Source organism: Phascolarctos cinereus, unplaced genomic scaffold (assembly GCF_003287225.1).
Source record: "Phascolarctos cinereus isolate Bilbo 61053 unplaced genomic scaffold, phaCin_HiC Scaffold_4;HRSCAF=312, whole genome shotgun sequence".
NCBI lineage: Eukaryota > Metazoa > Chordata > Mammalia > Diprotodontia > Phascolarctidae > Phascolarctos > Phascolarctos cinereus.
The window spans coordinates 58633194-58645237 of NW_027555847.1; the positions used below are offsets into that span (position 1 = coordinate 58633194).

At 37.8% G+C, this 12044-nt stretch overlaps 1 protein-coding gene across 1 annotated transcript; it reads right to left on the minus strand.

Annotated features, from left to right (window-relative positions):
- Positions 1-333: 333 nt before the first annotated feature.
- On the minus strand, positions 334-12016 carry LSM3 (LSM3 homolog, U6 small nuclear RNA and mRNA degradation associated). The gene is made up of 4 exons (XM_020981137.2): positions 11936-12016; positions 10478-10588; positions 2219-2314; positions 334-714 (listed from the first exon to the last, which is right to left on the minus strand). The coding sequence occupies exons 1-4, from the start codon at positions 11954-11956 to the stop codon at positions 634-636; spliced, it is 309 nt and encodes a 102-aa protein (XP_020836796.1). The 5' UTR covers positions 11957-12016; the 3' UTR covers positions 334-633.
- Between the last annotated feature and the right edge of the window lie 28 nt (positions 12017-12044).

Consider the following 12044-nt stretch of genomic DNA (forward strand, 5'->3'; position numbering starts at 1 on the left):
GATACTTGATGCGATTTAGAGTCCACACAGCACGTGACTTTCACCTTAGCTTTAGGGCTGAATGGCTCTGCTGTTAACCACTCAAGCACTCTCAAGTGCAAGGGTAGCAGTGGCGGGCTGCTCACAAAAGCCATGAGTGTGTGTGCACACGTTCTTGGGCGGCCACTAAAGCTTAAGCGCCTGAGAACGAGACTGAGGAAGGAATGTGTAGCAGAAGGCTCCGTTATTCCTCTGATTCAGATGTTTGTGCCTTGGGATGCTTAGATATTTGACCTATATTTAAAAAACTGTCTTAGACATATTACTTTTCAGGAACCACAAGATAAACAGTCACCTGGTCAAAAAAACCCAAAAAGTAAATTTAATTAAAAAAATAGAATTGCCTACAAGATGAACAGACAAATTAAATCACTGAAAAAGAGTCCTGCCTTATGACCTTACATCAACTGGAATAAGTGTTATACCAGTTAGATTAGGAATTGTCTGGAAATAAACACATTTTAAGGGTGAAGGATTCCTTGATTATTTCTAAATATCAAAAAGTAGCACAGGCTGTTCTTCTGAACACCAGCTTCTCTCGTAGAGGGTACTGTCCAGAGTCTCCAATGTTCCATACAAGATAGAGTCTTGCTTTCAGCCAACTCTCAACGGAGGGGCGACTAATACAACCCCATCACCTCGAACAAACAGCATTGGAATGTTCCTCTTGGTTGACTGAGAGGAGAAAAAAAAGAAAAAAAAACTTCATAAAACATATTTTAAACAAATACTTATAGATCTTTTTTAAAACAAAGGGAAATTCTGTGAATATAAAAAAAAATAAATCAAAAACACATTTGGATTAGCCACAAATACCACAGAGAAATAATTTTAAAAACTGGTTATCAATATGTACTTAGCCAAAAAAAAAATCACTAAGTCAATTTTCATTACTCCACATCAACTATCAAAGCTATTCTGAGGTTTTAAGACTGGATGACCAGGAAATGGATATAACACTAAGGGAAACAGGAAAATCAATTGGGATTTTTTGTGGAGGAGAAGGGGAAGATGAGGAGTTTCATTTTCTGAAATGTTGGTTTACCCAGAGATGCCACTATTTTAGTGATAAAAAGGTCCCACAAACACCACGATATTGATAGCAATATTTTTTTGTAGTAACAAAGAACTAAAAACAAATAGATGCCCACCAATTTGAGGAATGGCTAAACAAGTTGTGGTACATGGACAGAATGGAATATTACTAAGCTGCAAGAAACAGTGGGAAGACTATATGAAATGATATAGTAAGAAGGACCAGGAAAACAAACAAAACAACTACAACAATGCAAATGAAAAATTTTTTTTAAAAAAACTGAATGCTGTGTAATTATAATGGTCAAGATTGGCCCAAAGGAGAGGAAAACATGCTCCCCTTTACCTTCTTTGCAGAGCCAGGAGCTGTCATAACTTGTCAGGCTCAGCTGATGGGCTGATTAGCTTTGGGGAACTATTATTTTCTCCCTAGTTTCCTTCTTTTTTATTCTTTGTTATAAGGGATAACTCCAGGGAGGAGGAGAGGGATTTATTTGGAAATGAGGATGATATAAGACCAAAACATAGCAATAAAATTAAATAAGTAAGCACGAAATTTGAAGAAATGGCAAGACACCAAAGGGGAAATGTCTGGCAGGCAGATGGGAGATCTGGGATAGAAAAAGCTGCCTCTGGACACAGAGGAAATGAGTTCAGACGCTGCCTCTGCCACTTTCAGCCTGTGTGACCTTGGGCAAGGCATTTCTCTTGTCCAAGCTTCTCAGTGTACTCCCCTCTAGTAGAGGAGGTTGGACCAGCTGGCCTCTAGGGGGCATCCTGGTTCTCCATCTTTGATCAGATGATGTAAAGGTGCTCAGGAGACCGTGGAGAGCTGAAGAAAGCTCCCAAATCAAGATGTAGGACAAGAAGATGAGAACAGACCTCCAAACAGAAAATGGGTAAAGAGCAGAAGGATGAGATCTAACATCAGGGAAACAGAACCAAGAAATGGGAAGAGGAAAGGTTGAAGAAAACTGAGCCCATGTCCTACAGTGTTACAGAAGCCCAAAGAACAGCATGTTAAGAAAGAAGCAACTGTCTGAACTATCAGGGGCTGCACCAGCAGGCACGGAAGCAATGTGCTGAACTGAAGAGTTACCCATGCTAAATCATTCCATTAGGGGAAACAGGCAAGATGACTTACTTTATAGATCTCCTCATAAGTTTCTTCATCAATTTCTATAGTTGTCACAGTCTCTTCTACATCTCCCAAAATCATGTTTAAATGCTGATCATAAGCCTAGGGAAATAAATGCAGAGGAATTATTAGATTATGGAACACGTATAAATGAACACAGATTACAAATATGTAAATACTTGAAATTCAGTTAATATACAAAATGGATACTCCTTACTGTTAAAATGAAAAACAGGGTATTACTAATGATTTTTTTTCAGTGTGTTTTGAGGCAAAGAGATCATTAATATAATCATGACTTACTTTTTTTGGCAAGAAAATTCCCTTAATGGACACAATTTAAAAATTTCCTTAGAATGTGCACAACGTCAGTATGCAGGACAGAGACTTTACACGTCATTTCAAGGAGGCACACTGCCTATAACACACAAGTAATCGAGAAAGCCGCTAGGAGAACAAAAAGAAGGGCCTTCCCCAGGCTGTTTGTTCTGCTCAACTGTACTTATCTGTTGTCGGGTCAGTCTGGGGGGGGGGGGTGAGCAACAATAATGTTTAAAATATGCACGTATTTTTCAAAAACAGGCAGTATACCACAAAGAGATCAAAAAAAGAGGAAAAGGACCCATATGTACAAAAATATGAGCAGAGTAAGTAGAACGAGAGGAGAAATTTATATAATAACAACAATCTTGGAAAGGAAAACCAATTCTGAAAGACTCAGGAATGCTACTCAATATAGCAACCATGATTCCGGAGGACCAACGCTCATGGACCAACTGAGGACCAACTACTCACCTCCTGACACAGAAAGGGGTGATGGACTCAAAGTGAGGACTGAGACATACATTTTCTAATATGGTCAATGTGAGAATTTGTTTTGCTTGACTACATATAGATACAGACATACACACACACACACACACACACATATATGTTAAATGAGCTTTACTGTTTTTTCATTTAGAGGCAAAAGCAGGAGGTGGGATGAAGAACAGGGTAGTGAGGGGGGGTCCTTCTCAAAAAAAAGAAATGAAGGTCACTGAAACACCTTTTTCAAATGAACAGAAGAGAACAGACAGAAAGTCAGAAGGATACAGCCCCAAAAAGAATTTCTGGACAGGCTTAAAAAGAATTTTGAAAAGCAAATTAGAGAAGCAGAAGTAAAACTGGGAAAAGAAATGAGAGTAATGTAAGAAAATCATGAAAAAAGAGTCAATAGCATGGGAAACAATATACAAAAATTTACTGAGGAAAATAACTCCCTAAAAATTAGAATTGGCCAAATGGAAAAGTACAAAAGCTCACTGAAGAAAATTCCTTAAAACTTGTAATTGAACAAGTGGAAACTAATGACTCTATGAGACATCAAGAAACAATAAAACAAAATCAAAAAAGTTAAAAAGCAGAATGTGAAATTTCTCACTGGAAAAACAACTGACCCAGAAAACAGATCCAGGAGAGATAATATAAGAATTATTGGACTACTTGAAAGCTGTGATTGAAAATAAAAAAGCCTGGATAATATCTTTCAGGAAATTATCAAAGAAAACTGCCCTGATATATAAGAACCAAAGGGCAAAATAGAAATTGAAAGAATCTATTGATCACTGCCTGAAAGAGATCCCAAAATGAAAACTTCCAGGAACATCATAGCCAGATTCCAGAGCTCAAAGATCAAGGAGAAAGTACTGCAAGAAGCTAAAAAGAAACAATTCAAATACTGTAAAGCTATAGTCAGAATTACACAGGATTTGGCAGCTTCCCCATTAAAGAACCACAGGACTTGGAATACGATATAACAGAAGACAAAGGAGTTAGATTATAACCAAGAATCACCAGCAAAAATGAGTATAATGTTTCAGGGAAAAAAGTGAATATTTAACAAAATAGAGAACATTTAAATATTTCTAATTAAAAGACCAGAGCTGAATAAAAAATGTGAACTCCAAATACAGACTCAAGGGAAATATAAAAAGGTAAAAAAGAAACAAGAAAGAGATAACATAAGAAATTCAATAAGGTTAGACTGTTTAAATTTCTACATGGCAATATAATATTTGGTACTCTTAACAACTTCATTAGTATAAGAGCAATGAGAAGGAGTATACGTGGACACAGGATGTGGATAAAGGTGACTTTGATGGGATGATACCCCGAAAACAAAATAAAGGGGTGAAAAAGAAAATTGCACTGGAAGGAAGAGGGGGGAGACTGAAATGGGGTAAATGATTCCACATAAAAAAAGCATAAAAGAGTTATTATAATGGAGGGGAAGTTGGGGAAGAGGATGGCAGGCAAAGCTTAAGCCTCATTCTCATCAAAATTGGTTCAACTTAGGAATAACATACACACTTAGTTGCACATAGAAACCCATCTTACCCTATAAGGAAGTAAAATGGAATGGGGATAATAAAAGGGGGAAGGGCAACTGATAAAAGGGAGGGTATATTGGGGAAGGTGGTGATCAGAAGTAAAACATTTAGGAGGAGGGAAAGAGTGGGGTGAGGGGGGAGGAGGGTAAACAAGCAAAATACAGCACTGAGAAATACACAGTTAGTTGTAACTATAAATGGGAATGGGATGAACTCATAAAACAGAAGCAGACAGCAGAATGGATTAAAAACCAGAATCCTACAATATGCTGTTTACAAGAAACACATTTGAAGCAGAGAAATACACACAGGGTAAAGGTAAGGGGCTGGAGCAGAATCTATTATGCTTCAGCTGAAGCAAAGAAAGCAAGGGTAGCAATCATGATCTCAAAGCAAAAACAAAAATAGATCTAATTAAAAGAGATAAAGGAGAAAACTATATCTTGCTGAAAGGTACCATAGACAGTGAAGTCATATCAATCCTAAATATGTATGTATCAAATGGTATAGCATCTAAATTTTTGAAGAAGTTAAATAAGCTACAGTTATTACAGATAATAAAAACTATACTGGTAGGGGACCTCAACTTTCCCCTCTCCGAACTAGATAAATCTAATAAAAAAAAAAAAAACAAGAAAGAAGTTAAAGAAATTCTGGAAAGGTTAGATATGATAGATCTCCGGAGAAAGATGAATGGGAACAGAAAGGAATATACCTTTTTCTCCACAGTACACGACACCTACACAAAAATTGACCATGTAGTAGAATATAAAAACCTCACAACCAATGTGGAAAACCAGAAATAGTAAATGCATCATTTTCAGATCATAATGCAATAAAAACTACATTCAATAATGGACAATGGAAAGAGAGATTAAAAATTAATTAACAATCAAACGATCTAATCCTAAAAAAAAAAACAGCTCAAAGAACAAGTCATAAAAACAATAATTTCATTAAAGAAGATGACAACTATGAGACAGCATACCAAAATTTATGGGATGCAGCCAGCAGTATTTAGGGGAAAATTTATAACTCTAATTGCTTACATCAATAAAATAGAGAAAAAGCAGATCAATGAATTGGCCATGCAACTAAAAAAAAAAACTACAAAAAGAACAAATTAAAAATCTCCAATTAAACACCAAATTGGAAATCCTAAAAATCAAGGGAGAGATAAATAAAATTGAAAGGAAGAAAATCATTGAACTAATAAATAAAACTAGAAGCTGGTTTTATGAAAAAAATCAATAAATAGATAAACCATTGGTTAATTTGACTAAAAAAAAGGAAAGAAGAAAACTATTACTAGTATTAAATGAAACAAGTGAATTCAACACCAATGAAGGAGAAATTAAGACAACTGTTAGGAGCTATTTTGCTCAATTATGTGCCAATAAATTTGACAATCTAAATGAGATGGAGGAATATCTAGAAAAATATAAATTACCCAGATTAACGGAAGAAGAAATAAAACATTTCAATAACCTAATCTTAGAAAAAGAAATTGAATAAGCCATCAATGAACCTCCTAAGAAAAAATTCTCAGGACTATATAGATTCATAAGTGAATTCTACCAAACATTTAAAAAACAATTAATTCCAATACTGTATAAATTAGAATGTTTCTAGAATAAACTAGAATGTTAGCTATAAGAAGGGAAGAAGAAGAAATTAAAGGAAATAGAATAGGCAATGAGGAAACAAAGTTATCACTTTGCAGATGATATGATAGTATACTTAGAATATCCTAGAGAATCAACTAAAAAACTACTTGAAATTATTAACAACTTTAGCAAAACTGAAGGATACAAAATAAACCTACATAAATCATCAGCATTTCTATATGTTTCCAACAAAGTCCAACAGCAAGAGATCAAAAGAGAAATTCCATTTAAAATAACTGTAGATGATATAAAATATTTGGGAGTCTACTTGCCAAAACAAACCCAGGACTCTATGAACACAATTACAAAACACTTTTCTCACAAATAAAGTCAGTTCTAAACAACTGGAAAAATAGTACTTGTTCATGGGTAGGCCAAGCCAATATAATAAAAAGGACAATTCTACCTAAATTAATCTATTTATTCAGTGCCATACCAATCGAACTATCAAAAAATTATGTCTAAGAGCTAGAAAAAATAATAACAAAATTCACCTGGAAGAACAAAAGCTCAAGGATATCAAGGGAATCAATGAAAAGAAAATGTGAAAGAAGATGGTCTAGCTCTACCAGATCTCAAACTGTATTATAAAGTGGTAATTATCAAAACAATCTGGTACTGGCATAGAAATAGAGTGGTGGATCAGTGGAACAGATTAGGTACAAATTACATTATAGTAAATGACCACAATAATCTAGTATGTGATAAACCCCAAAACCCAAGCTTCTGGAACAGAAACTCATTATCTGACAGAAACTGCTGGGAAAACTGGAAAACAGTATAGAAGAAACTAGGTACAGACCAACATCTCACACTGTAGACCAAGAAAAGGTCAAAATGGGTACACAATTTACACATAAAGGGGGATACCATAAGCAAGTTAAGAGAATATGGAATAGTTTATTTTTCAGATGTATGGATAAGGGAAGAATTTAGGACCAAAGAAGATATAAAGAGCATTACAAAATATAAAAGATCATTTTGATTACACAAAATTAAAATGTTTTTGTACAAACAAAACCAATGCAACCATAATTATAAGGAAAGCAGAAAATTGGGGGAAAATTTTTGCAACAAGTATCTCTGATAAAAGCCTCATTTCTCAAATATATATAGAACTGAGTCAAATTTATAAAAATACAAGTCATTCCCCAATTGACAAGTGGTCAAAGGATATGAACAGGCAGTTTTCAGACAAAGAAATCAAAGCTATCTTTGATTTGAAATGAAAAAATGCTCCAAATCACTACTGATCAGAGAAATGCAAATTAAAACAACTCTGAGGTACCACCTCACACCTATAAGATTGAATATGACAAAAAAGGAAAATGTTGGATATTGGAGGGGATGTGGGAAAACTGGGACCTAATGCGCTTTTTCTGGAGTGGTGAACTGATCCAACCATTTTGGAGAACAATTTGGAACTATGCCCAAAAGGCAATAAAATTGTGCATTGTCTTTGATCCTGTAATACCACTGCTAGGTCTGTATCCCAAAGACATCCAAAAAAGAGAAAAGGACCTATTTGTACAAAAATATTTATAACAGCTCTTTTTTGTGTAGACTTGGAAATCAAAGAGATTCCTATCAATTGGGGAATTGCTAAACAAGCTGTGGTATATAAACATAATGGAATATAATTGTTCTACAAGAAATGGTGAGCAGGCAATTTCAGAAAAACCTGGAAAGATTTACATGAACTGATGCATACTGAAGTGAACAGAATAAGGAGAAGACTGCACACAGTAACAGCAATACTGTTCAATGAAGAACTGGGAGTGACTTAGCTATTCTCAGCAATACAATGATCCAAAGGACAAATGATGAAGCATATTATCCGCCTCCAGAGAAAAAACTGGTATTGACTGAATAGACTTGAAACAGGCTATTTTTCACTTTCACTTTTTTTCTTTTGAGTCTTCTTGTACAAAATGACTAGCATGGAAATGTTTTACATAATTGCCATGTATAACCTATATATGACTGCTTATCTCAGGGAGAGGGGAAGGAAGCATAGAATTTGGGACTCAAAACTTTAAATAAAAATGTTTAAAAATTGGAAAAAAGCAGAATAGTAAAGATAAAAAAAGAGTTAACATATACAAAGTGCTTTGTAAAGTGCTATATAATGCTGCTTATAGTGCCACAGCAACAAAAAATTATTATATTCTGCTTCCACGCATTTCTGCAGGCTTGTAGCCCCATTCTTAGTTGCCAAACTAATGGTTTTTTCTCAGTCCTCATTGTCCTTGACCTGTCTGCAGCCTTTGACACTACTGATCACTCTCTCCTCCTTGACACTCTCTTCCGCCTACATTTTCAGGACATCCTCTCTCCTGGTTCTCCTCCTACCTATCTGACTGCTACTCCAACCTTTCTAGTCTTCTTACAACTTACTCCCCACCACATACTCCTTGATCCAGTGACACTGCCCTCCTGGCTGTTCCACAAATAAGACTCTCCATCTCTGGGCATTCTCTAGAGCTTGGAACACTCTCCCTCCTCTGTTCCACCTACCGACCTCTCTAGCTTCCTTTAAGTTCCAACTAAAATCCTGTCTTCTACAGTAAGCCTTTCCCAACCCCTCTTAATTCTCATACCTTCCCTCTCTTATTTACTTCCTATTTATCTTGTTTATAGCTTGCTTGTACATATTTGTTTGCTTGTTTTCTCCCCTATTTGGATTATTATTGTGAGTTATTTGAGGTCAGGGATGGGGTTTTTTGCATCTTTTTTATCCCCAGAGCTTAGCACGATAGCTGGCACATAGTAAGTGCTTAATAAATGTTTATTGACTGACCTTTTAGATTCCTTATTCAGTAAATTTACAAATTTTAAAATCATAAAGGATCTCAGGGTCATCTTGTACAATGTCCTTATTTCATAGATTGGAAAAAAAATGGGGCCCAGAGAAGTTCAATGTCTTACCTCAAGTCACACAACTAGTAAGAGGCACAATCAGGATTAAAACTCAGGCCAGGCCCTCTATCTGCAGACAAAGCCTCTAATCTTCGTCCTGAGTAGGGATTGCTTCCTTCCTGACACCTTCATATGTGATGGTTCTCTCCTTCCCTAAATATTCTAGGATATTTTAATTAACTTTTACTTAACCAAGCATCTTTTAAACGTCTATTATGTGCCACGCACTGAGGATGCAAAGACACAAGTGACTAACTCACCGGTCAGAGGACAGGTAACACACACACACACACACACACACACACACACACACACCATCCAAAACAGAGTCTGATCTCGCCGCCTCCCTTCACCCTTTATGCATGTACATGTTTAATCCTGCTGGTAGAACTGAAGCCCCCTGGGGCAGGCATGATTCAGGATTGAATCCTCAGCACAATTCCTTAAACCAGTTGCGCCAAAGTCAAATAGAAAAGAATCCCTGTGGGTCACATTAACACAATCTATGTTGCACTGTACTTTTACTTATTTTGTTAATCGTTTCCCTCTACACTTGGAATTCTGGGGCTGCCAGTTTGACACCTCTGGCCTAAAATCTTTACTAGGTGTCTAACGGTATTGAATTGAAATCCCTTCCCAGCTTTAATATGCTGTTAAAAATCTTCTTATATCCCACAGATTTCATAGGATTTAGAACTAAAAGGTACCTTCGATTTTACAGATGGGTAAACTGAGGCCCAAAGAGATTAAGTAACATATCCAAAGTCACTCAGCAGATCCAGGATTTAAATCTAGGTCCTAAGAACACCCATATCACTTTAGCATGTCATAAGGGGAAAAGATACAAGATTTGGAATCAGAGAACCTGGGTGCAAATTTTGTCTCCATCACTTATTACCCGTGTAACCTCAGCCAAATCATTTAACCTCTCTGGGCCTCAGCTTCTTTACCTGTAAAATGAAGTGAATGGACTAGATGATGTCTCTTCTGACTCTACATGATATAACATCTAGAGGAAACTACAAAGCCTACTGAGAGGCAGGGCATTGTACCAAATAAAAGAACTGGTTTTGGACTCAGAAACTGATTTAAGTGGCCCCTCTGACACATATACCTACTGTGACCCTGAGCAAGTAACTTAACATCTTAGTGCTGTTGACAAAGAAGGTACAGATCTGCCCTGATCGACGAAGTCTCCCTGTGTTCAGTTCCTTTTACCAATGAAATCACAAATCCTATCTCCAGGAAAACTTATGCATTATCAGAAACATTCCTCATCTGTCCAAGATTTGATACGCTGAACTCACATGCAATCTTCCTCGTAGTTCTCGATCATTTCTCATTTTCACATAAATTCGTTCATCTAGACTGAGCCTGATGAGATCCAGCGGCTCCTCTACAGTGTTGGTGGTCTGTTGCTGTTAAAAAGAAAAACTGCAATGATACACACCCACCAGAAGTGCTAGAACGTTACCCACCTGTTCTCTGCAAAACCCAAACTAAAGAATTTGAATCTTCAGTTATAGTTTCCACCTGACCTATAGATTACAAGAGGCTGCTCAATTAAAAATTAATTCTTTAACTCCCTTTTATGAGAAGTCAGCCCTTGCCAAGGTACTGTCACCTGAAGGTTATTTACGGCTCTCACGGCAGGCAAGAGTGCCAGGCCAATACACTTTAAAGACAGGAAACTTTTAAGGGTGCTATGCAGAATACCACATTTTCAGCAACAGAGGACATGATGTTTGCAAAAAAGGGTGGAGGGATGGGGAAAACGTATGTGTCCTTTTTATCAGGCTGGGCTGAGATTTACAGATACACAGTGAAGAGACAAGTGGCAACTAAAAGCTGAAAATGAAAGTGAATGAGAGTCAAATCTAGGACTTCCAGGTGGGTAAAGAGGAAACCAGACAGGAAGACCTAGGTTCAAATTTGGCCTCAGACACTCACTAACTGTGTGACCTTGGGCAAGTCACTTCATATGTGCCTGCCTGAGTTTCCTCAGCTGTAAAATGAGGATAATAACAGAACCTACCACCCAGCGTTGTTGAGGATCAAATGAGGTAATACTTGTAAAATAAACTTTGCAAACATTAAAGCCCTATAAAATGCTATTATTATCGTTATGAGGTCAGAGTATAATTATTAATGACACCCCCACCCAAGACCCTTGTCACCTCAACTGGATGGAAGGAAGCTCTCCAACAGCATCTGCTGAGGAATAGAGACAAAAGAGGCAAGGAGCAAGAAAGCCTGTCCACCAAAGAGATGCCGGTTGAAGGAGGCACGCAGGAACTCCGAAGGGACTGCGGAGCATGGAGGCTTTCCGGTGAGCCAGGGGAACGAGCTCCTGGGACACGAAACCCAAGGCTCCAGAGGCTGCTGGCTGCTCAGCTCCTGGCTCAGGTGGGGACAGGGAGGACAGGACACACTTTCTCCTCCGTCATTGGCTGGCTGAGCCGTAAATCAGGAATAGGCGTTCTAGCCAACGACCAGAAGACAAGCCAATGAAAACTCTGGCTGGCTAGCCTGCAGGTAACTGACAGTTCAGCCAGCCAGTGACAAAGCGGAGGAGGGCGTGGTCTTCTCCATTCCGAGCCCAAGAATTTCAGAGATTCCCTGTTAGTAGGAAACTTCTGCGTAGGGCTGGGGGGAGGAACGATTGGACGGGATCCAAGAAAAGGGAGCAGAGGGCTGCTCCAAAGAGAATCCTTGGGGCGCTGCTGAAATGGCCCAAAGGATTGGGAGTCTCTCCGGCAACATACCTGATCCGCGTCGTCCGCCATGTTTCAAATCCGGTTCCTTTTCCCGCTTCTCGCGAGATGACGTGTACGCTCTCGCGGCAGCCCGCCTATCAGCGGGAGCGAACGTGAT

Bases quoted from the DNA above. Each gene is read 5' to 3' on its own strand.
- LSM3 (XM_020981137.2), bottom strand. From the start codon at position 11,956: ATGGCGGACGACGCGGATCAG. The intron at 2,315-10,477 runs GTGAGTTCAGCG...TTATTTCCCTAG, and splicing joins AACTACGAGGAAGATTGCAT to GCTTATGATCAGCATTTAAA. The intron at 715-2,218 runs GTAAGTCATCTT...TTCTCCTCTCAG, and splicing joins CTTATGAGGAGATCTATAAA to TCAACCAAGAGGAACATTCC.